The sequence below is a fragment of the Aphis gossypii genome, chromosome 2 (genome assembly GCF_020184175.1).
Source record: "Aphis gossypii isolate Hap1 chromosome 2, ASM2018417v2, whole genome shotgun sequence".
NCBI classification, from domain to species: Eukaryota; Metazoa; Arthropoda; class Insecta; order Hemiptera; family Aphididae; genus Aphis; species Aphis gossypii.
The window spans coordinates 12,383,983-12,410,450 of record NC_065531.1 but is presented as its reverse complement, the minus strand read 5'-3'; the positions used below and the strand labels follow the sequence as shown (position 1 = coordinate 12,410,450).

The window sequence follows — 26,468 nt, the reverse complement described above, 5'->3', positions numbered from 1 at the left end:
CTTATCACTAATAAGGTACTTTTCAGAAAAATATTTTTAAAAAAAATAGAAATTAACTACAGAATTATAATCAATTTTTTAAAAAAAATCTTAATAGGTATTTGCTTACTTCTGTATGCATCACTCAGAATTGCATTTGCTTCACTTTTCTATGATTAAACATTATTTCATAATGATATACATTACCATACTTTTCCGAGTAGCCAAAGAAAATTAATACATAGACTAAAATTATTTCAACATTAAAACACCAATAATGAATTAAATTATAGTGGAATAGCTGTTATAGTGTAATATAATTAAATGTCATTAAAATTGTTTGATACTTACTTTGATGTTAAGAATTTTGTTATTTGATTATTTAAATTATTTAATAATTTAAATAAAATTTAAATGCATACATCACAACTATGTTGGGTATAAATAAAGAATTAATAAACATAACGATCTACTGACCGAAAATAATCATCAAATTCAGATCAATAAATTGTCGAACCATTGGCATAGAACCAAAAAAATGTGTTTTTACTTTTCACTATAAAATTATTATAGATGCAATCAAAATACGAAAAATATATACCTTTAATTTAAATCAATTTCATATAAAGAGAAAAATTCAAGGTACAATAATATTATTTAAAAGTGATTTGAAATGTTTATACTCTACTAAATACCCAGTATAATATGTAAATTTAATCAAAATAGAAAACACTATAGATATATGACAAAAAAAAATCTCACTTAATTAATATTTCTTATGTACCTACATATATTTGTGGTTGTTAATGCTTTAATTTTAATAACTGAATAACGTCAGTATCATCTATAAGTATATTTTATAAATATATCATCACACATTATCACAATAGGGCACAATCTGATATAGATGATATTTTATGTTTGTTTTGAACTTTTAAAGTAATATACGTAAATGTTATTAAAATTGAAAAGAAAAAAAAATTGTTCAGTCTTTAGTAAAAATATATTATTCTACTTGTTTATACTTATTGATAAAAAAAAGTTTTAGCATAATAGTTCCTGAAAAGGTAATTTATATTTTAAAACCAAAATAAATGCGTCATCATAAATTTTATATTTTTTTCTTTTCTCTACTCGACTAAAAAAATATAATTTTAGAATCAACCCATTTGTATTATTAAAACAATATAATATGAACGAAATGTCATGACAGTGTACATACAATAAAAACGTGCTATCGTGTTTACAAGTTATATACAACAAAAACACCTACTTATTTCCATTACATAATTAAATGAACTGTACTACACTGCCTAAAAATTATGCATTTTATAGATGGAGATATATTTAATTTATAATGTATTATACAAGCCACTTATAAAAACAGAAATACTGTAGATGAGTTAATTTATATGACATTTATATATTTTATTTATATTTATGATATATATACTATATTCGTCCTTATAAGTAATATTAGATTATCAGAGCTCCAATAGGTACGCTAAGTCTTCTACACAATATGATTCCTGATAAAATATAGAAAAGAAAAGATAGGCCAATCTCAATTCAAAAAAAAAATGTAATACCGATCTTATATAATATTGGATAATCAGAGATTCTTTTCATTTTCAAAGAATTATTATTGCTTACTATCGTCCCTGTCCATCTATTCGGTTCATGTATTTTTATGTGAACATAAGTCCTTTTTCATTTTGATAAGACATATATTGAAACAGCCTACTATATAAATTACCTTTCCGTTATTCAAGAGAACAAAAAAAAAAGATCTCTTTACAATATAATACATTGTACTATCTATACCCGAAGATCACTATTCAATTAGAACTATTTTTTAATGATATGTCAACAGTTATAAGACGTAACAAACATTTAATTCCATTAAAGATATTTCATTTTTTTTTTTTTTTTTTTTTTATCGCTATATTATTATAAAAAACTTACAGCAATGGAATAAAGGATACATAAATAATCAAAATATTGATATTTAACGAATACGAATAAGATTTAAACATCGTTTTTGTTATTACAGTGTTGAAAGTATGAAACTACAGTGGTTTTTCTTTCAAAACATTAATAGTGTTAAGAACATTATTTAAATACCCTTAAGCCGTGTCGACGCTTTGACTTATGATACCTACTCCCCATTACCGTAGTGCGATAGTTACTTCACTATAGTTTGATAATAATATTATCGGTGGTGGTCTATTTACCAGATGATATTCTCATGATAGTGACTTTACTATAAGATCCATCACGTTTACTATAATCTTTAAAATGTGCAAATACTGTAAATATACCTATCTTATAAACATTTTAAACTTTACCTCACACATTAACGTTAAAGTATTATTATTGTATATTTAGTGATAAACCTTTTTAAAAATTAAAACAGATGACTCTATTGTTTTTACCGAGTATTTAAATAGGTAGGTACAACATTAAGTATTTAAAAAGAGAGTATTAGTATAAGTACTTCCAATTTTGTGTTAATTTGAATCACTATTCCCAATAGTTAACATTTCCAAACAACATTATTTATTTTTTTTTTTATGAGTACTTTCTTAATGCTAAAAGAAAATCTTCTTTTTTATGTACAACCAAATATCAATAAAACATTGTAATTCAATTGTTTTTATTACTTACTTTATTTTATAAAATAATGCATAACTATAATATATTGTTATATAATATTGCATAGGATTATTTAGATGTTCACCTCTTTATACTTAAGTTTACATATAAATCCATAGCCTCTTTGTATAGACAACATGTGAGTTCATGGAGTAAGTTTTTAATATCTCTAATGTTAGGTTAGGTCTAAACCCCGATCTTCTAATATCTAGTTTCTTTCCGTGTTTACTACAACTTACCAATCTGCGATCCATATTTATTATTGTAACTTATGTAGGAAATGACAATCACAAAATCTCAGTAATTTGAAACAGTGAAGAAACGTTTATTTCTTTTTTGAAAAACATTATCACCTACTCAGTGGCGTCATTTCATTTTTCAATATAAGAGGGAAAAGGTTTTGACCAACCCAAATGAGTAAAAAAAAAAACCAATCGTTTGATCTCAAGCAAATATCTACTTACATTTTATAATTTAAATATTTTTAAATACTGTGTGTTGTATTAATTTTACATCAATCTAAAATATTGGTATACGATAAATTTACAAAATAATATTATTTTAAGTTATACTAATTTTTTAATTTTTTTAATGCTTACTTTCCAGTTCAAATCTATTTATGTGTCTAAATATAAATACATTCCTTCTTTCAATTGTTTTTAATTAAAAATGTAGCATTATGATAATAATTTCTTAGCATAATATTTTCCGAAAATATTATAAATATAGTCTTATTTTTACCTAACCTAACCACCTAACTTTAAACACACTTTATTAGTTCTTTCTATTTTATACCATATACAATTTAAGGGAGAAGTGATCCAGAACCTTTATATCACTCTTTAAATATTGTAAACATATATAGGTATGAATTAAATAGATAAGTAATTTATCTATAGTTAAAAATTATAAAATACTACAACTATTGAGAAATGGTTGATATACCTATTTATTTTAATTTATTTTAAATTCATCCAATAATAATACTAAAACCGTTAACAACCAGCAAGATATATTTAAAATGCATTCGTTTACATGATGCATTACCATTTGCATTATAAATAGATGATGGTGAATAATAATCCTAAATTGTGTAGTGTTATTATGTGTACCATCAGATGCATATCAATCAACTCAATACCTACTCATAGATTCCTATTTGATCAAAATACACTAAAATACACTTAGGTAACTTATCGGACTCAATGTGCACTCAACACAAACGGTTTATTATTATTAGAGAAATGAAAACAATCATAAACAAATAACGTCCTTTGATTAAAATAATAAACACAGTTTATTTAATATCTAATGAATTACAATAATAAAATATGATATTACATAAAGAACATAATATTATCTATAATCATTAATCAGTATTTAGTTAAACAAGTTATTTGGTGATAAACCTTACAATAATGTATTTTTTTAAATATTTAATTATAAATGTAAATCACAATAGACATATCAAAAATAACCCATCTGTGTACCTACGCTGAGTAGACCAATTGAACGCTAATTTCTTAGTATTAAATAACTATCCATCAATAAATAGTTCTACCATAACTTTAAATTAAATACAGTGATTAATACTTCAATATTATAAAATATGGATTGTATTTTATCTAATATAGACTAGACTATAGAGTATAATACTACTAATAATAATAATAATTTAATCAAATGAATAAAATGGGCAAATGCCCAATAATTAGATTTTAATAATACTTTAAACGCTAAACTATATACGATAAAAAAGATAAAATTAATCAAAAATAAGAAAAAAATAGATGTTAGTAGATAAAACGTCAAAATCGATAATGTACCGATACTATAATATAATACAACTACAAGTACTATATACTTACTTGAAAGATGACACATGAAATTAAATTTAGCTTATTTTCTCAATGGACATAATTAATTAAACACGTGATTTTATACAAGTAGTAGTGTACGGTATCTCTGGGAAATTATCATTCAATTTATATATTACTCACCTTGTGGTAAGACGGTAACCATGTTAGATAATCATTTTCTTGGTCTTGTATAATTATACGCTGCAGACAGAATATTCAACCAAAACAATTCCATCATAGTCATTTAGCGAAATGTGTATATTTGTTTTATTATAGCGTTCGTATTATTGGGATGGGGTACTTAAATGTATATTTTATATTTTCTTAAATTTAAATTTTTATTTTTGTGATATGTTTATATTATATATAACATATTTAATAGTTATTTTCTGATTTAATTTACAACGTATTCATCTTATAAATTATAATTTAATATAAAATTAATTCAATTTTTAATGATATTATGTCACAATGTATTTTTGTTTAGAAAATATTGGATAATCTTAATTATTAATGATATCAATGTTAAAATAAAATAAAGAATTTTTACTGCGCATCTTTAATATTAAACTTGTGAATAATAGCGTAAATATTATATAAATAACTCTTTTTATATCTGTACAATGAATCAAAATTTTCTGTTTTTCTATCTAAATAAGTTGACTATTTTATGAAGAACCCCTATTCATAACTGTTATTAAGTTTAATTAGTTTAAGAGACATTTTAACCTTTTTTTCTACTGTACCAATTTTATTTGGAAAAGGTTAGAAAAAAATCGAGAAAACAATTAACAGTTCATAATGTAGTTCCAAAGTCATATTCATAGTTTTTAGATAATTAAAAGTTAAAAACCATATTATTATATGAAAAGAAAGGTAGATTAAGTGTTCTAAAACTCGTGTAAATTTTCCAAAAAATATTTAAAAATAATAAAGTTTAAAAAAAAGTAGGAAATATAATAATTATTTATACTTATATTTATTATTAACCCAACCTTGTCCTAAAATAAACAATATTGATAATTATGTTATAATTCGAGGTATACATCATATCATTATTATGTTGTAGTTCGTTAATCTGTTTTACATTCGATATAAATATATAAATGTTACAATAATATTATATATTTTTTGTGTGTGCCTAACTTCACATTTTGAAACGAAAAAATATTCGGTTTTAAACTTTGAAAATAAGATGGTTCTGTTAAAAAGAAAATTTTATATTGTTAGTACTTTGGCAGTTAAATGTAGAAAATTTCCAAATTCATTTTTGATTTATCCCGGAAAAACAAAGTTGGTAAAACGAGATATTTTACGTAAAATTAGTTTTTGACAAAATACATTTCTTTTTTTTTTGTATTTCTTGAAAATGTTATTAAATATATTAATACGTAGATATTTTAATAGACATGATATAATTTTAAAAATAATTTAGTTCTTTTATAATTCCGCTATTTATAATAAAAATATTTTATATTTGAAAGTTTCTATCTAATATTTTAGTTTTTATGATACCTACATTTTTTGTTTTTGGGTAAAACATATAGCAAATTTAATGTATGATTCCTTATATAGGTTTTTATCGAAACTTAAAATATATAAATTATATACATATTCATATTATATAAATTTAATATAAATGATTGAAGCAATACATTTTGACAATTTTAGATGTTTAATTAATGTATTCAAAATTTCAAAGAATTTATCTTCTAAAAGTCTGTCATTTAGATAATTAGAGTAAATTTTTCTATACACAATAAAATGTTTAAAATATTTAGATTAATTTAAAATATTATTAGAAACTAAAATTTTATATTTTTTCTATATTTTTTCTAGTTACTTATAAAAAAAAGTTTATAAAAATTGTATGATTTGTTAAAAACCTTAAAAATTAATTATAAAATCCCACTAAAGTTTTTCTCATAGTAAGTTAAAAATGTTAATAATAAACTACGCGATTATTTTTATCAATGTTTGAAGTGCATAATTTAACGAAATTAAAATTAATTAATTTAAAAAAAATTAAAATAATAAGTTCTTCATAAGTATATTTTACAATAAACTAAAAATCTAAACAATTTATATGATTTTTTTTTTTTCATTAACATCTGAAGTTAAATACTTAAACGAAAATAACGAATAAAGTTATTTTATTTTAATTCAAAACATTTTATTCGTTAAACTGATTTATTGTTTAAATTAAAATTTAATACACCGACACCTATCACAGTGATACACAATATATGTTATACAGTTGATCGAATTTTATTTTATCTTAATCATATAATATTATATAAAATAATAAATAATATGTATTAATATATAATGTAAAAATTAATTAATTAACTTAAATAGTAAAATTAACTTAAATAGTATAGTAAAATTATTTTTTTATTTTGTAAACCTAAACCAATATTAGGTAAATTATTATGTACAATTTGAAATTGTCATAATATTACCAAATTATAAAACAAAAAAAAAAGGTATAATTTAATTTAATAAATAATCTCATGTTTTGTACCGTAGTAAAAGTAATTATATTGCTGTGAACATTTATTTTCAGATTGTAAAATATTAAGTGTATACATCATGGACCATAGGAATATTACTGATCAGCCAAATTCCATATTTTTAGAGTTAGGTATGGCATTAAGACCACACTTTTCCACGTTGCAAATCATGCATTCATGGCGGGGTGTGTGTGATTTAAACTTCCGCAGTAACAGTACTTGTTTAGTATATCAACAACAATAATAAACCTATTGAATCATTTCACACATTTAATAAATATAAAACGGAATTCTAAAACTACAACGTCACCGCAAACCTAGGTAGGTAGGTAATCTATTGTAAAAATTATATAAATACTATAAAACATTATCAGAAATCGATAAATATTGATTAATTTAATATAACAGGTACTATTTTATGTCCTTGAAAATTACTACGTTGTTAGCTTACTATAAAACACGGAGTTATAATGAATTTCTTTTCAGACACTTTTAACAAACATAAAATACATTGTTAGTATCCATAAATAACTGATTGAACAAACAAATTTATAATCAATCAAAATTTTAATAAGTATAAATTATGACGGCGTATTTTGAAGAGACAACGGGTATTGCGAACATGGTATTGCTAGAAAACGCCGACGAAAAAATATTAATCGAAAATCTGAAAAAGAGACTACGCAAAAACATAATATACGTAAGATTTAATTAATATACATTTAAAGAAATTAAGAACTAAATAAAACGTAGATGATTATTTATTTATTATTACAATTTGCAATATGCCGGTTAAATTTGGAAATAATTTATATGAACGGTAAATGTTTGACCTTAAAATTTAAAAATGCAATGTGAATGTTATTATTTATAATTTATTTATTACAATTTATTTATACGATTTTATATCTAACAATTAAATACCAAATATTTACATATCAGCATTTAACTTTAAAAGTATTAATACATTAAACACTATCATTATATATAATATTTTTGATAAAATAAATTAATGAAGTGTATAGAAATCTCTTATAACTATATCATAAGCAGTATAATCATTATGAATATTGAAAAATTGAGGATATTATATTCCTTACCAATGAATCTCATAGTTATAAAAATTTTCATATAAATATGTTCACAGACCTGCATCGGGGAAGTTCTAATAAGTGTTAATCCGTACAAGACCCTGTCAATATACAGTGATAAATTGATGCTCAAGTACTACAATAAAAACTATGTTGAAGAGATACCACACATGTGAGTTATTTATATTATACTCAAATAATTAATGATTTAAATTATAAGATGGAAATCCAAGTATACTAAAAACATTTTGCTCTCTTCAACGAAAAAAAATAGTTAATTCATCGACTAACAAATTTAGAGCACTTAGATTGTTGTCATTACATGTTTAAATTTATATTTTTTAGATTTGCAACTTCCGCAAAAGTCTTTAAGTCTTTAAAAGAATACCGACGAGAACAATGCATTTTAATATCAGGTAAAAAATTGTATTCATCAAAAGTAAAAAAAAAACGTACATGATACCGATAAATATATTATAATGAAATAATGTTACTATTATTAGTTATTACAAATTTCTAAATAATAATTAATTGATTAAATTAAATATCAGTTTACTAATAATATAACTATAAGGTTTATTATTATTATTAAATGCTTTCGCGTTATGTATTGCACTAAAGTAATACATATGTCCACAAAATCATAATAATAATATTTTTTTTTTTTTTTTATTTCACAGATTTAAAGTATAGCATCAAATATTTTGTTTTTAAACCAATATATGTACTTATCAATTGTTGATGATATATTATATAATCTTAAAAGTTTGTCATTTGTAAAGTTTTGAACAATCTGTTTTTTATCAAACTTTATCGTGTACCTATACCTATGTAATACTATTTTTATTTTTATCAATTCACCCTAAGTGGATATTTAAATTAAAAAAATATTTTTTATTATACAATCATTAAAAGAAATTTATCAGCATATATTTCTAAACACAATATTTTAGAAATAAAACATTGATAACCGAATATTTTAAAATATTTATAATATTTAAATGTTTCTAACGACTGATTAAAAATACAAACGAAAATATCGATAGATTCAATTAATTAGGTATTTAATATAATATAATACCATAACACAATATTTATAGTTTTAGTGTGTTATTATTAAGTTATCATAGTAAATATTAGTCTTTTGGTTATAATTTAATAAAAATCATCTGATAATTGATAGTCTAGATAGTTTATAAATGTAATTTTAAAATAGTTTTAAACAAAAATTAAGGAATGATAACAATCAAACGAAAAATTTGTATAACAATTGGATTATCTAATTAAAAATTACTCACAAATTAATCAATGCAGTTTTTTTCATTCACCTAAAAGGTGGTCAGAAAAAAATCGTTTATATTTACTATACAGCAAAATGCATTTAAATCCTTTCATTTTAATGTTTCAAACCACAGATGATGTACTCATCATATTATTATAAGTATATATATTATATATTCTATATCAACCTTTCTCATTCCTAGAATTACTAAAATCAATACAACCCGATACTACTATTACTATAGTATTAATATATTTTGCAAAGTTCTGAGTTGTGACACAATTAAACAGACAGCGCCATTTCTCTTGATTGCATAATAAAATATTTAAAAAATGAAGATTTCACAATTTTTTTTTTTTAAATAATTTAAAGTGATTTTTTAGCTAATAGTCATGACACATACAGATATTATTATTAAAATATTATAAAAAATTTTATAAAATAGTTATACATTGATACTTAAATAGTTTAACTTTTTATATTTTTTAAATTTAAAATTTACCTTTATTTTTTTCAGTTATGTTTAAAATACTCTCTTGTATTAGCTTTATCATTTACTTATTGTTTGATTTATTAAATTTAAATATCCAGTTTTTATATTAGATTTGTTCAGTTTACTTGAAGTTATATGTTAATAAAAACAATTTTCATTATACATTTTTGACCAGTAAAATATTATCATGGTATTATTGCTAGGCAGTATACTAATGTAAAAATGTTTATTTAAACATATTATCTATAATAATACAAAAAAAAATTATGTATATTTTTACAATTTTTCAATTTAAGAACTTGTTTTATTCTTTATGAAACCTATAAAAAACAAACGTATTTATATATTTATTACATATTTGTAATCTTCTTCAACTATTAAATTTGTAATAACCCATATTATGTACCTTTCATATCAAAATGTATAATTAATTACATCAGTATCAGCAAAAACTGGCATTTCAATTTGACAGCAACCGAACTACGAATAATATCCAATCTATTGGGTTAAGTTAGCATTATAAGAATAAAATTTTAAATGAACATGTATATAATCTACTATATAATTACTCATATATTTTTTTTCTCCATATTATTACATCATAATAAAAATTGATCAAAATATTTAATTAGCTAGGTAACTAATGAGCTAGTAGAATACCGTTTGATAACTTTTAAGGTAACACTTAATATTTCATCTAGAATACCTTTAATTTGATTCAGGGTTGTGACTAAATAAATGATTAATACTACACTTATTTTTAATTTTAATTTTTATTGAAAATAAATCATTGATAAAATATTGATAAATTCTCTATCTGTTGGTCAAAATTTAAACCCACCATCTATACAAATTGTCACTATAATTAATAATGTTAAAAAAAAACCGTAAAAACTTAATATTTGTTAAAATAACCCGGTGCCATTAAATCTAGTATGAAAATAATATTGGTCATGTCCAGCTGGTGTGTTACATAGCTCCATATCACATATACATGTCACTTGATCATGAACGTATAAATTACATTTTTTTTACTGTAGCTTAAAAACTTTTAAGATTCTGAGTATAGCAATGAATGCATTCATTTAACTATAATTTACAATATAATATATATTATATTATATAAATACGGAACATAATTATAATACATTAATATATAAAAATAAATAAAAATATATACATGTTGATGATTGTAAATAAAAACAATTTTTATTTAATTAAATAAAGAAATAATTATTATAACACAACTTTATATTTTCATATTATTTTAAGTACCTACTTAATTTTCAATTATAAACTTGACTTTATTTTACATAACTCCTATATTACTTTACTTAATTATGCATATATTTTTAATATATAGCTATGAATATTTTAGGTGAGTCTGGATCAGGAAAAACCGAAGCATCCAAAAAAGTTCTAGAATTTATTGCAAAGGCAACACACGGTGACCATATTATTCAGATGATAAAAGATAAACTTCTTGTAGCAAATTTAGTTTTAGAGGCATTTGGTAATGCCAAAACTTGTAATAATGATAATTCTAGTCGGTTTGGAAAATATATGGACGTGGAATTCAACCCCATGGCAAGTTAAAAATAATAAAAATGTTATTAACACATTCATACGTATTGATATAATAGTGAAATATAAATCGTTAAAAAAATACACTAATGCTAAAACAGAATTATTTTAAGTGGTTTCATATGAAATGATATATTTTACTCACTCGCTGTAGTCTGTAACTTTGGATAAAATGGAGTCCTCTATTATTTATACTTGATTCTTTATGAAATATTATTATTTAAAAATATTTTCAAGTAAATCTTTGAGAGTATATTATAATATTTCTTATTATATATATTTTACTGTCTATGAATGTGTTAAAAATGTGTAAACATTTATTAGCATAATTACATAAATGTTATATGCGAATCTTAATATTCATTTCATAAGCATAAGTAGGGTGTTAATATCTATTACAAAGTTGTACACTTCTAAATTCTCTTCTCTGCCATATACAATCATAATAAATTGTAATATTATAATTATAATTACACTATAAAATTGTTTTATAACTTCATAACTATTATAAATATATAAATTATGTCTTTACTTCTACACAAGTTTTTATAAAAAAAAACTTCTATTGGTTTTCTTATAGGGTCAGCCAATAGGTGGTAATATTTTAAATTATTTGCTTGAGAAGTCTCGAGTAGTTAAACAGGCTAAAAATGAAAGAAACTATCATATATTCTATCAGCTGATCAATGGAGCTGATAAATGGTTAGCTGAACTCTTAGAGATTGACAAGGACGTTGATTATTTTTACGTGAGAACAGAAAAGAATGACAATGATGGTTTTGAAAATGAAGTTTGTTGGGCTTGTTTTAAATGAGTAATTTTATTTTATTTCATTTTGGCTTCAATTTTTTATAGACCATTAATGAAGATTCCAACAAATATAAGGAAACTTTAAATGCTCTTCAAATTCTAGAATTTAATTTGGAAGAAAAAATGGATATACTGAAAATTGTCGCTAGTATTTTGCACTTGGGTAATGTTAAAGTTCTGGAACGTGATCAAATGAGCAAAATTGAAAATATCAGTGCAATTCGTATAGTAGCCGATGTAATATAGTTTTTTTTTTTATTAGTAGTATAAATCAGAATCGTGGTCATTGCAAGATCACTACATTTGTTATATAATTTTAAATACTACACGTTTAAATTTTTGATGTTGATGACATTTATTTTATTACAATATGTGTTTTAATAAAATTAAAATCTGTTTTAGATGAATAGGTAGAAAATAAACTGAGTGATTTTATAATCGAACTTTTGATTTAATTTGATATTAAACAGATAAAATTATCATATAGTTAGGGAATTTCCTCACACTTAATTAATTTTGATGCTGAACGTCTACTTATATCGTGATGTTTAATAAAAGCTTGACGATAGAAAATTAAAATATTGAAATATTATTCAATTTTTAGTCCTGCTCATAAGAAGCAATTTATATGCATGGTTGTATATTTAATTAATTCGTTTTCAATAATGACTGGTAGTATACCTAGATTCTATGTATAGATGCGTTCGATAATATAATTTTCTTGTTAGAATAATATAATTTACATGATTTAAATACATGTTATTGTTATAGTAGGATAATTATCTAATAATGACTAGTTATATAGTAAGCTTTTAGATATTCGGCATGCAAATAAAAATTGTTGTAGTTCAGTAGTTGTATAATTTTGCCATTAGTGATAATAAATTATAATTCTTATATTTTAATAATTGTCTTTTAAATATTCAATTAATAAGTTTTTTTTTTCATTTTTGTGGGTAGAGTTTATTACTCCAACTTAAATTATGTATACATATAAATATTACTACAAGCATTTTGAATAATAATAAATATAAAAAGTTTACCATGTGTACGATAAACACTATATAGTGTACGTCTGTTGGAATCTTATGAAAGTTGACTCTCACATTAAAATGTACGACATATTACCTACGTGTTGTTTGATTTCATGACATATGGTTACGAACTGGTGTTTACTTTAATAATTGAATTTGTTTACAGTACAATAAATTAACCTACATCAAATGTTAGAAATTATATAGTTAAATTAAGAATTGTTTTTATCATAATTGTAAATATTAATTAATTTAATATATAATAATGTGTTCAGTTATTAGGAGTGCCAAAAAATGATTTGATATTAGCATTGACAAACAAAACAATAAGAGCTCACGGAGAAGTAATTCAGTCACACCTTGACGTAGAAATGTCGATTTTCGCAAAAGATGCATTAGCTAAAGCCATTTACAGTAGACTGTTTGAATGGTTGGTAATGCATATAAACAAAACGCTCAAAACAACTGTACGTAAAAACAGTGGTCGTATTAGCAAAAACAAATCAATTGGAATATTGGATATTTATGGTTTTGAAATTTTAGAAATTAATGGGTAAAGTGATGTATTAACTTAGATAATATAATAAAATAGTATAGATATTTATATATCAATATAATAATAATAATTTATGATATATTGTATTATAATATTATTAAATATAATTATATGTATATGAATAATATATTATTCCATAAAATCATATCTACGAAAAATATTACTTCTTTACAAGTTAAACAAAAAATTACAAGAATATAAGAACTAATTTAGATATTTATTTTAAATCATGAATAGTTAAAGATAAAATAAAAAAATGTATATTATGTAATTTTAATAACTTTTATACTAGAAAACGTAATGATAATGATAATGACAAAAATGTTGCAAATGTTTTCATTATAATTTATTTTTATACTTAAAAATAAAATAATAAATTCTATAAATTTCTGTAAAATAAGATTATAATTAAAAATGAATTCTAAACATATTAAAATCTTTAATTTTAGATTTGAACAGTTTTGCATTAATTATTGTAATGAAAAGTTGCAAAAGTTGTTCCTTGACTTAACACTTAAGTCAGAACAAGAAGAATATTTAAGCGAAGGTATCGAGTGGACTGTTGTTGAGTACTTTGACAATGGTATAATATGTAACATGATAGAAGAAAGACACAAAGGTATAGTACCTATATACATAAGAATATCTGATTTTCAAATAACTAATACCGCAGTCATGTTTTTTTAAGGGATCATTTCGTGTCTCGACGACGAGTCTCTTAAACAAACTGATGTATGTAATAATTTAATTTTTCTCAACGAGTTGGCGAAACGTTTCAAAGAACATGAACACTTTTCATGTTATCAAACTGCAAATGATCCACTAATCAAGAAAACAATAATTTTACCTACAGTAAGTAATGTTAAAACATTAGGTGTGATAAAAATTTAGATATTAAAATTTTTAAAAATTAAAATAGGAATTCATAATCAAACATTTTGCTGGTGCAGTGACGTACGATGCTTCAAATTTTTTAGAAAAAAACAATGACTTTCTGTTTGGAAACCTGAGTCAAATAATGTCCCACTCAACTAACGCAATCATTAAGGTAATTTAATATATAATTTTTACACCTTTAACTATATATCTCACCAGGAAATTTTAGTCGATTTTTTCAGATTGCCAAACGCCCAACAAAAAAATACCAGAGACTACAATAAAGCAATTTAAAAAAAGTTTGAATCGACTTATAAACACATTATCGTCAAAAGAGCCTTCGTATATTAGATGTATTAAACCAAACAACTACAAAGAATCCGGTAGGTGTAATATTAATTGATCAGTAGTCGAGTCAACCAGTTCCCTTCTTGAGATTATTTCTTTTGAAATCACCCATAAAAGACACATAATACTTATTCTAATTTATAAGTATAACATTTTATAATATTAATTCAATCATAATTAATTAAAAATCATCACTAAATGAACTGTTATAGCATGGTAGGTACTACGTCAGTTACATAATAATACTTGTATATGATTGTACCTTCGTTACCTATATTTAAATTTCAGACAATTTTGATGAAGAAGTGATCAGTAAACAAGTGAAGTACATGGGTTTAGTTGAGATACTCCGTATCAGAAAAGCTGGTTTCGCATACCGTGGTCAATTTGAAATATTTTTAAATAGATATAAAAGCTTGTGCCCAGACACTTGGCCCGATTGGAAACGACGGTATGGCGGGGTGGCTGTTGAAGCAGTAAAACGGTTGATTGAACATTTGCAGTACACGAACGAGGATTATAAAATCGGAAAGTATGTGAATAGTAGCAGCAAGTACCAAGCGTTTTTTACTATCAAAATTAATTTAAAAAATACCACGGCTATATAGATATTGATCATTTTGGACCGAAATAATTATAAACAATAATTGATGTAACACATCAAGTAATATGTGACCTCCCGCCGCAGTATAAATGAAATCGAAAATATCACACCGATTTTGTTTTAATTTGTTGATGATAATATAGAACCACACATAATGTAAATTCGTGTCATACCGTAGTTATTTAAAAATTTTTGCAGGACTAAAATCATGATAAAAAATCCACAAACGATTTTTGAAATCGAAAACCGATTCCAGGCGTCGAAACACACGTTGGCTACGATCATTCAATCCGTGTGGCGTGGATACATGGCACGTAAACGATATACAAAGACCAGGACATTGGTGATACACTGTCAAAGGTTAGCAAGACAACGTCTGCGTTACAGACGATCATTGCAACTCAGAGCATTTAAACTCGTCACTCAAAAGATAGTTTTTGTCCAGAAAAACATAAGGAGACTGTTGGCCGTGCGCGCTTACAACAGAACTCGCAATGCCGGGCTGACAATTATAAAGTATTATTAATCCATTGTCATTAGTGGTAATTGTGTTTCGTAGTCTATATAAAAATAAAATAATTTTCAGCTTTATCAAAGGGTTCTTGTCGAGAAACGATCCACCAAACGCGTACAATCGTCGATTTATAGTATACAAGCAGACAAAATATCTGATCGAGCTGTCTGAAGCATTACCACAAAGTCTGATTGACTACCGTTGGCCTAATCCACCAAATTGCTGTGTCGAAGTAAATACGAAATCAACAGTTAAAATATCATATCATATATAGTAAATTGTTGTATATTATAAATAAAATATATTTGTGAAAGGTATCTGCCCTCTTAAAAGCCATGCATCGTGATTGGCTATCAAGAGTATATCGAGCGAATTTGGCTAAAAGTCCAGAGACATATGAGCGCCTAAAATTTAAACTTACCGCATCTGAAATATTTAAAGGTATAAACACAGTATTTTACTTGTGCTATATTAATATGCAAAATATAGCATAAAAACATCAAGTGTATAATTTATTTTTTAGGAAAGAAGTTAATATACCCAGAAAGCTTAAAATTCGATTTCAATATCGATCGTGCTGGAATTCTTCAAAAATTAATAAATACTAACCAACAGAATTCCGAAAATCCAAAAATTGTTTATCTTGTCAGTTTTTAATATGAATTATTATAAATATTATTTATGATTATTTTTTAATTTTTTAATTTTTAGTACGCCTCAGAAGTAACGAAATTTGATCGTCGAGGGTATCGACCAAGGGTTAGGATTTTGATAATAACTACAGAAAACATTTTAATCATCAAAAAATCTGATAAAAATCAAACTATCAAAGATCAACTGCCATTGGAACATATAACTAACCTTCAAATGACTTCTGGAATGGACAACTTTTTGCTTATCAAAGTATCTGAAAAACTTGAAAAATCTAAGGTAAAATATTTCAACACTGAACTGATGCCTATTTCATAATTATAACGTTATTTCAATAATTTCATTAATAAATATTTTTAAGCGACAATCGGAGACGTATTTAGAGTTTTGGTTGTTTTAAAGCGGTGATACCACTCCTCCCCTTTACAACAATTATGCAAAAAAAATAACAAATCAGAATACAAAAAGCTTATAAGAAATTTCCTCAAAATTTGGTACATACATATCAAATCTTCAGGTTTCTTCGTAATGATAATAAAATTTTATAATAATATTGTTTGTTTAATTTCAGAAATTTAGAAATAATATTTTAATTTTTTATACTTATTTCACTACTTAGTTTTATTATTATAGTTTTATTTTAACATACATTATTGCTTTATAATATTATCTATTAACCAAATAGCTTTGGCCTTCGATCATTGTTCAAAACAAATGATAAAAATAAAAAAATAACTAAGTAGAAATAAGTAATAAATTAGATTCATAAATTTAAAGAGATTATTTTGATTTTTGAACAAAACAAAAGAAGAATTTAAAGTATTTTAACAACAAAAATGCTCACGTCTCTTATTAATTGACGAATGGCGAAGAATGATGGTTGTAAGTTGTAGAGAGTATCAAGAGAGTATCATGTACCTATAATAACAGTATAATATGCTGTCGTCCCTTAATCTGTAAATAGTTTGCCGCTCGCAATGGTGCCGTCTTTTCCTACCCCAAATACGTCTCTAATAACAACGAAACATTGACATAATATCTATATTGTGTTGTTACAAACTTAGGGAGACGTTCTATTAGAAGTTCCGTACTTGGTCGAATGTGTGACGGCTCTTTCAAAACAAGCACCTGGGATAGTAGAATTCATCAACATGCAAGAGAATTCATGGTACATATTATTAGAATAAAATATATTTAGTCTAATTGATATGAATTTCATAAAATACCTCAGAACAGTGTTTTTTTTATACCATATAGCATATTATTATATTATTATAATTATCAATATTTTATGTCCACATATACTCATAATAACTAATATTTTGATGATTGCTGTTGTGAATATAGATAATGATTTTTTGATATTTTATTCTTTAATGTTATATGCATACCTAATGTATATATTTAATATTATATAATATTTAGCATGAAACATGACATGAAAAACTCGAAAAATCCTGGATTCATTGAATTTATACCTGTTGCCGTCTCGGAACGCAAAGGAGAAATCCGCAAAGGAAACAATGGGAATTTAACGATTACTGGTTGAACGTAACAAATGTGTTTTAAATCATCACTGATTTCAAACAAATTAGATTTGTAACTAACAACTGTCAAACACATCGCGGCAAATGTCAGTCTTATATCAAAGATATCAAAGGGCAAAAGTCAATAATACAATATCTTCGCCCGAGAACGTCTTTTATATTCCACAGAAAACAAAATACACACGTAATAATTCATCACATAGATTTTACACGTCATTTTAAAACTTAAAATAAACTAAATAAACTAAAACCCACAAATATTTCTTTCTTGTGCAGTGTTATCATAGAGTATACAATAGTATAAGCACTATAAGCTTCATCTACAAACCTTTTAACCTAAACACAAATCAATATATTATAATATAAATTTAAGATTTACTATTGCTATAGTTACTGATTAGATATTAAATTATACATTCCTATTATTATTTAACATATTTAGGTATATATTAGCACCCTTATCCATAATACAATTTAATTAATGATTATGTTATAATATGGATAAACAATTTTTACTTAGATATCAAAAACATAGTTGTTCCATTTCCGTTAATAAATTAATATTTTATTAAATATTTTATTTTTAATGTATGTATAGGTATATATTTTTTTTTTAATGCGATAAAATGTATTTTCTTTTGATACTACTAACTGCCAGTTATTTGATTAACGGTGAGTTATATGTAAAATATGAATTATAAAATATGATGCTCAAAATTAATGTTGAGTGATTGAATACATGTAAAATGTTGTACTTATTATATTAAATATAATAATTATGAGGATTTTGAATTAACGTATTAGCGTATTTTTACTGATCGGATCAAACAATTTCTAATGTAATCAAATACTAAAAAATTCAAATTTGATTTTTTTTAAATATATGCAGGAAATTATATTTTTTGTTACCTAAATAAATTTCACTCGTAAATAAGTAATGTTTTTAATATAGGTATATCTAACAGTATGATATACGAGTATTATTATTGATTTTTTTTTCAAACTTATTATTAGTTTAATGTTTCATCGACATCTGGTCATTGTATTTTCAATTTTGCAGATTCATAAAAGTTCTTGATAAACAATGAATAGCATAAAGAAAAAATGTTATTCAATGCATGTTTTTTATATATATCATACTTATATGAATTATGGTATATTATATTATTCAAACATCTGTTTTTCTTAGAACAATATATTACTTAAAGAATTATTTATTTACATGTTAAGGTTTGTTAAAAAAAAAAATAAATGTTTTAATTTAAACATCACATGATTCCTATAATTATAATACATTGAAACCTGATTTGATGAACACGTCTTCTTTCAACGGAAAATTAATAAAAAGGTATAGGTAAAGTATTATATTTAATATTATATAACTTGTTCAAATGTATTTTAATTTGTCTAAAACGAAACGAACACAAACAATAATATTTTTCACCGATATCTTAAACAATGAATAACTATCCTAATCCAAACTCAATTTGAATTGCATAATTTATAATATGTGCAGTTTACAATGTGTACAATGTGTACATACTATGCGATAATTTTGCCGGTCGTGACAATGATAGTTCCAGATACACATTGGAACAATGATTACGACCGATAATTTAATACAGTAAAAGTTTAAGTCCTTGTGGATAATATTTTTAAATATAATAAAATATTTAATATCCTAATATTTATCCTTTATACACTTAATTTAATCCGAATTTTAACTTAAAATGTCTATAAAAATGACTAGTTTTTAGTGTATATTTTTTAGAGTTTTTAATTCCAGTATGAACTAATTATGACTCATCACTTTTTGGGACAGTAAAAATGCTCCGATTTTCAACTTTATTGGTAGTTCTACTAGTAAATGATATATAGTTGGTACTTTGGAAGTCAAAAGTAAAAATACTACTTTTGTTAATAATCAGTAAAAAAAAAAAAAAACAAAAAATAAATAAAATAAGAAAAACATAATTATAAATCACAAAATTTCACATGTTTCGAGTAATTAGTAATTAAAAACTTATACAATGTTTATAGCTAAAGTTTGAGAATGTAATACAATATTCCTTATAACTGATGATAGATAATAATAATAAAAAAAAAAAATACATCATTGTAAAATAAGTACAATTTTCATGTCGGACGTATTATTATATTAGAGATATATTTGGTATAAATATTATATTATTTTATTATGTGTTATGTACTTTCTCAGGGAAATTTATATAAAGTTTTTTTGACAAGTTATTTGTGTGAATTTTATTCAATACTTTACCTCACTGATAATTTACATTTGACATGCCTAACATACTCCTACATCGCCGACAAAGATAACATTAATTTATGCTTTTTTTCATAAATGTACAATATTTTTATTAAACAAATATGAATGTTTAACTAAACAAATATTAAATCCTATCTATATTAAACATCTATCTATAACGTACATATTGTATGATCCTTTGACTGTCTTTTATATTATACATGTTTCACTGTATTAATGTTTTTTTAACACCAGTCATAACCTCATCAAACAATTTATCGTATTATAGACATTCTCATATTAAGGTATACTTATAAACTATCCATCTCAAAATCGTAACTATTGGCTATTATACTACATATATTGTTAAACAGCTAGAGGATGCCACACTAACATATGTTTCTGTCTTACGTGACACTGTAAAACCAGATTCTTACTACAATATTTTATTATAGTAGGATGATAATTTTTCCAAACATTTTGTATTCCTTTATTATATTATAAGGTAGTATTTAATATTATAATAGTGTATATTTATAACATGTAAATCAGCTTATTAATACAACATTTTATAACATTTTTCAAGTAAAAGTAGATTTATTATATTAAGTATACCTAAATAGTAATATTTTAAAATAAATCAAAAATATTATTGGGTATAGTAAGATCATTATAATAATAATAATATATATAGATTCGTAATAAAAGTATTATTGCAAATACCCTTATCTGAGAGTAAAAGTTATACGTAAAGACTTTTCATTGTTTATTTTTATAACATTAAATTATGTAAAAAAAAAATGCCAATTTAAAAAACTGGTGAAATTTTCAACCTACGACTTGTTCTTTTTGAATAATAATAAAAAATGAAAATTGTTTGATGATAAATCGTTATCATTACGTGATTTAGTAAAAACTTAAAATTAAGACACTCATAACATTTTTTCCTATAATGGCACCCAAGTTTCCTCTAAAGCTATTTGATGGAAAAATTATAGAAAACATTATGTTGTGGGATTTTTTTAACCTTACATATAAATACTAAAAATTTTATGAATTTTCAACTACATAGTTGCAAATTTTTGCGATTTTGACATATTTTGTAAAAATTTGAACTTTAAACGCTTAAAAAAATAAATTGATTTTTCATTTTTTTTAACTGCAATAAGAACAAATTATAAAAAACCTTGATTAAATTTTCAAGTTTTTTTTGGGGTTATCTACAATTTTTTTATTGATATTTAAAAAAAAAATCTTAGAAAAATTGTTCTAATAATTTTGAAAAAAAGACAAAATATTTTGAAAATTTTATCGTATTTAGATAACGCTAATGTAAGCATTTTGTAGAAATTTCAAGTACTTTACAGTAATTTGTGTTTTTGAGTTGAATTAATAAAAAAAAAAAGTCAATTTTGTCGAAAACTGGTTTTACGTAAAAATTCCCGTTTTTCCGTCACTTTTATGTGGTTTTTCCCGACGTTTTTGAAAACTACTGAAAACTTCTTACTTTTAGCCTTTATAATGTAACAAGAATATTCAATTTACTACCGAAAACTATCCTTGAAGTTTTAAATTGAAACATTATTTCGATAAGTTATTGTGTACACAGACAAAAAAATAACACACACATATCATTGTTGAATCAATACATTCATCACTCCGTTCAAAATCTAAAACACATCATAAATTTATAAAATCAATACATCAATCTCTTTGCTCAGAATCTAAAATATGAAAAATAACTCTTCGCGCTATCATAGTTTATATTCTCCTTTAAAAATACTGCAATATGTAAATTTACTCTAAAACTGACAATAAATAACAAGTGAAAATCCTGCAATACGTGTATTCGCTATAACTCATGACCTCATTTGTATATAAGTCATAAACAAAACAAGTCATGCAGGTCCGAGATCTTCAAATATAATAGCAATTGCTTGTTATAATAAATTTATAATCTAGAATATCTACTCAGGAAATGGTAGACCCATTATACACCCATAACTATTCAAAAAAAAAATTTGTAGGAAATTTTTAAATTTAAAAAAGTAATCAAATAAATGTATATACGGAGAAAATAAATTCCAACCAAAATGTCTTATGTAAAGCGCGAAATGATTCACTATTTCTAATACACCCTTACTAATATCTATGGTATCTTCATATTTCTCGTGAAAAGATTTGGAAATAGTACCTAATCTCGTTATGAATTTATTTAGTTCCTTTTACAAATAGTGTTTTAAATTCTTTTTTTAAATATTTTTCATGAGATTTAAATACATTTTAGTTCAAATACAATTAAACAATAATAATTAATAAAAATTTATTTTATATTTTTATATTTAACTGCATTAAAAATATATGCATTTATTATAAATAATTATATACATGAATACATGTATTGTATAGAATACCTTTATTTAAGTTAATGATTTTATTTTAATATTTTATAGTTATAAATTAAAAAACCATTTACATATTTTTAAACAGTAGATTTTAGAAATAACATTATTTCTATTTAAATATTTTATCCAAATATTTAAAATTCTCATTTTAAATAGATGTTTATATTATACAGTTTGTTTTTCATAAGAGGTACGTATATAGGTATCCGTTATGGGTAATAGGGTAATAGCAGGTTACATATTGCTTCGTGCATATAGCAGCATAGATAATATATTATAGATTAGTTTATACAAGCAAAGTAACAATAGGTACTTACTACGTCTTATACTAATATACTATACCACAAAATTATCGACATAAATTTAATATTTGAAAAGCATCAACTGCAAGGCCAAATGTTGTTTAAGTGGCTCAATAAATTGCGTGTAATAAATACAACGGTTCAACCTACACAAAAACTATAAAAATTTCTCAAACGACTATACTAATAAAAAATATATATGTATTGTATTTTATTAAAACACGAGTATCAACTTTAAATTCCAAATGAAGTATTAAATTAAAAAAAATTTTTGCGAGTGAAATTATAATAGAATTTTTTTTCTATTTGTTATCATTATAGATAACAAATCAATCTTTTTCGATGTACCTTTAGTGATACTCATCAGTTATTTTAATATGTGTATACATTATATTCGTGGGTCATTACTCTCAACCGGAATGTCGTAAGTTCGCGATACATGATGTTTTTAAATTTCATATAAAAATCATAATTTAGCTCGAATTGCACTAACACTCAGTTTTTACGACTAAGCCGAGTTTCTTGCAAGATTAATTTTTTGTGACAGATGAGCGGTTTTTACAATATAAGAGCAACGTATCTTATAAGTTTGAACATGATAAAAAATTTAAAATTAAAAAAAAATTTTAAGTAGATATTATATACATACAAATGATTGTAAGTCCATTTTTTATATTTCGTATGATCGATCTGGATAATAACATTTCTTTTAAACTTTTTACAGATATTTTTATATACTTTTCAAATTATTTAGTTATATCTAATTGCCATTTGCGAATGAAGTCTGATTTCTCAGAGAAAATCCATGTAGAATATTATAGTTACTATGTAAAATATATCGGTAATATTTTAAATTATATAAACATAATCGGACATACGTGCTACAGCCTGCAGGTCAGTAAAAATTGATCTTTTGTCCAAACCTTATGTATGCAAATCATTTTTAAATTCACAATTTAGATGCAACTGTGACACAGTATTTATTACAATATAAGATAGTACCATGAATCGTGATATGTCAAGTTGTGTAGGTTATTAATTACCTAATTTGATGAACATTAGCCTATTTAGTATCTACAGTTTCCATATTAATATATTAAATCGACTTTCTATATTTTATTGTAGAGGTCAAATAAGCTATTTCTATATCAAATAGATTTTTAAAAATCAAAAATAAATAATACAAACGCTATAAATTAAATTACATATTATATTAGGTGTGGTCGAATGATTAGCTACATTCATAATTAATTGGTCTCGATTTCCTAAAGTATCAAAAATTAAAAATATTATCATTAGTCAACAAACAGATACCTATCATAAAATTGTATATAATTACCTACCTATTTAATTTAAATTATTATAACGTCAAAATGAAGAGACAGTACAAAAATAATCATTTATAATTATTATTTACCGTCTGAAAAATCCACGAAGACGAGATTCATTTCAACATAGGTTCCTAAGTACCTTATTGGATCCGTATAATTGTATAAAAGTGCGATAGGTATAGATCCTAGATGAACGTTCCAGTACCTCTTAGAAGACCGAAGATATTTTCGAGTCGATAACACCACCATCACCGTCTTGCCGACGTATTATTATTAGTTTGTGCAAATTTACCAATTAATTTTTTTTTTTTAATTTACTTAAAATGTTTATTGATTTTTTTATTTGATTTGTGAAATTGTTAATTTCGTGAATATAAAGCGGCATGTATGTTAAACTATTGAAATTTTTTTTTGTTAAATTATTACTATACAGTATAACGATCAATAACCAATGATAAACAATATACGCACTATACGATAGTAGCTTTGCCTGCGATCGACTCGACTATATGAGATGGTCTAACTTGTACATAATATCGTTGGATACCTACGAATACTTATTCGAAAAAACAAAAAGGTACCTATCTACCTATACCTACTTAGAGCTACCTATAGTAAACCCTACCCTCGTTTAATCGATGATCGCTTGTTGAACGATGTTTGCTGACCGATCAACCTGCACTCGCCAATTACTGAACGACGTGTAGTTGAACAGCACACTGCAATATATGAATTACGTAAGTACTGCGTATACCTATATATACTATTTTATATAATATTATATTTAGTATGTATATATTATGTATTATACTAGACACGGACAAATAAAAATAATAAATAATTCGTACCGTGTACGAAAATATTATACAATATAATATGTTCTCTGTATCAATTATAATAATAATTCAATATTTTAAAACATTTTTATAGAATTCTACGAGTAGGTAATGAGTACACCACAGAATTTATATTCCTATATCAGTCAAATAAAAATTAAACTGTTTAACACATGTATTCCAATTACATACATATTGTATATTATGCTCGAAATAGCATAATATAGTGTCACGGTGAAATAATTATTTATAATTTGTATATGATATACCTATGCTTGTCATACTCCATATCCCACATGACCTTTTTTTGTTGTGCGTGTAATATGCACGTTATTGTGAATGTTTTATTTTTGCTAAATTAAAACTAAAAGTTTCATAGTTACTTAATACCTATACTAAATAGTATTATAATTTTATATTTGATAAACCATTGTTTTTACTCTAAATTCTAAAAAATGTTGAAAAGGGTTAATATCTTCACCGAATACTTGTATATTTATTTTTATTTTTTGGTAGGTGATGACTAAGTATATTGTAAAAACTTTAATTGGTTGGAACGTAATATGGTTGTAATACTTATATTTTTATTGGCAGTAAGAACATAATTTGCATCGCATTTCTAATTTTTGTAATCAATCATAAATTATTTATAAAAGTACATAGAAAAAGCCTAAAAGAATAATCAATTTCAAATTTTATAAATATAGGTAACTAGGAACATGGGAACATTTTTATTTTACCAAACACACTTTTTTTTAACTTATGTAATTAAGCATACTTAAAAGGATGGTGAAGTTAGAATTTGGTTGACTTCATTTTTAAGTAATAGCCATTTAAAGTTTGCTAATTTTAGAGTAAAGCTTAAATGTTGAGTTTATAATTAGAAAAAATTTTGACGACGCAACACAAAATACAACAGATGTTGCATACCT

The 26,468-nt window shown here is 23.9% G+C and overlaps 1 protein-coding gene across 3 annotated transcripts; it reads left to right on the top strand.

Annotated features, from left to right (window-relative positions):
• The first annotated feature begins 7,193 nt into the window (after nucleotides 1-7,193).
• Nucleotides 7,194-18,646, top strand: LOC114129036 (unconventional myosin IC). Of its 3 annotated transcripts, none has more exons than XM_050201535.1 (20): nucleotides 7,194-7,327; nucleotides 7,493-7,706; nucleotides 8,154-8,269; nucleotides 8,443-8,513; nucleotides 11,251-11,459; nucleotides 12,037-12,246; nucleotides 12,312-12,503; nucleotides 13,576-13,853; nucleotides 14,306-14,475; nucleotides 14,545-14,708; nucleotides 14,776-14,904; nucleotides 14,962-15,115; nucleotides 15,369-15,612; nucleotides 15,883-16,200; nucleotides 16,271-16,430; nucleotides 16,513-16,639; nucleotides 16,722-16,843; nucleotides 16,910-17,128; nucleotides 17,914-18,017; nucleotides 18,275-18,646. In XM_050201535.1, the coding sequence occupies exons 2-20, from the start codon at nucleotides 7,590-7,592 to the stop codon at nucleotides 18,396-18,398; spliced, it is 3,228 nt and encodes a 1,075-aa protein (XP_050057492.1). In that variant the 5' UTR covers nucleotides 7,194-7,327; nucleotides 7,493-7,589; the 3' UTR covers nucleotides 18,399-18,646. The 3 variants fall into 3 exon arrangements, with proteins under 3 accessions (XP_050057492.1, XP_050057491.1, XP_027849458.2); XM_050201534.1 differs by having other exon boundaries at nucleotides 7,241-7,331; XM_027993657.2 differs by having other exon boundaries at nucleotides 7,244-7,414.
• The last annotated feature ends 7,822 nt before the right edge of the window (nucleotides 18,647-26,468 follow it).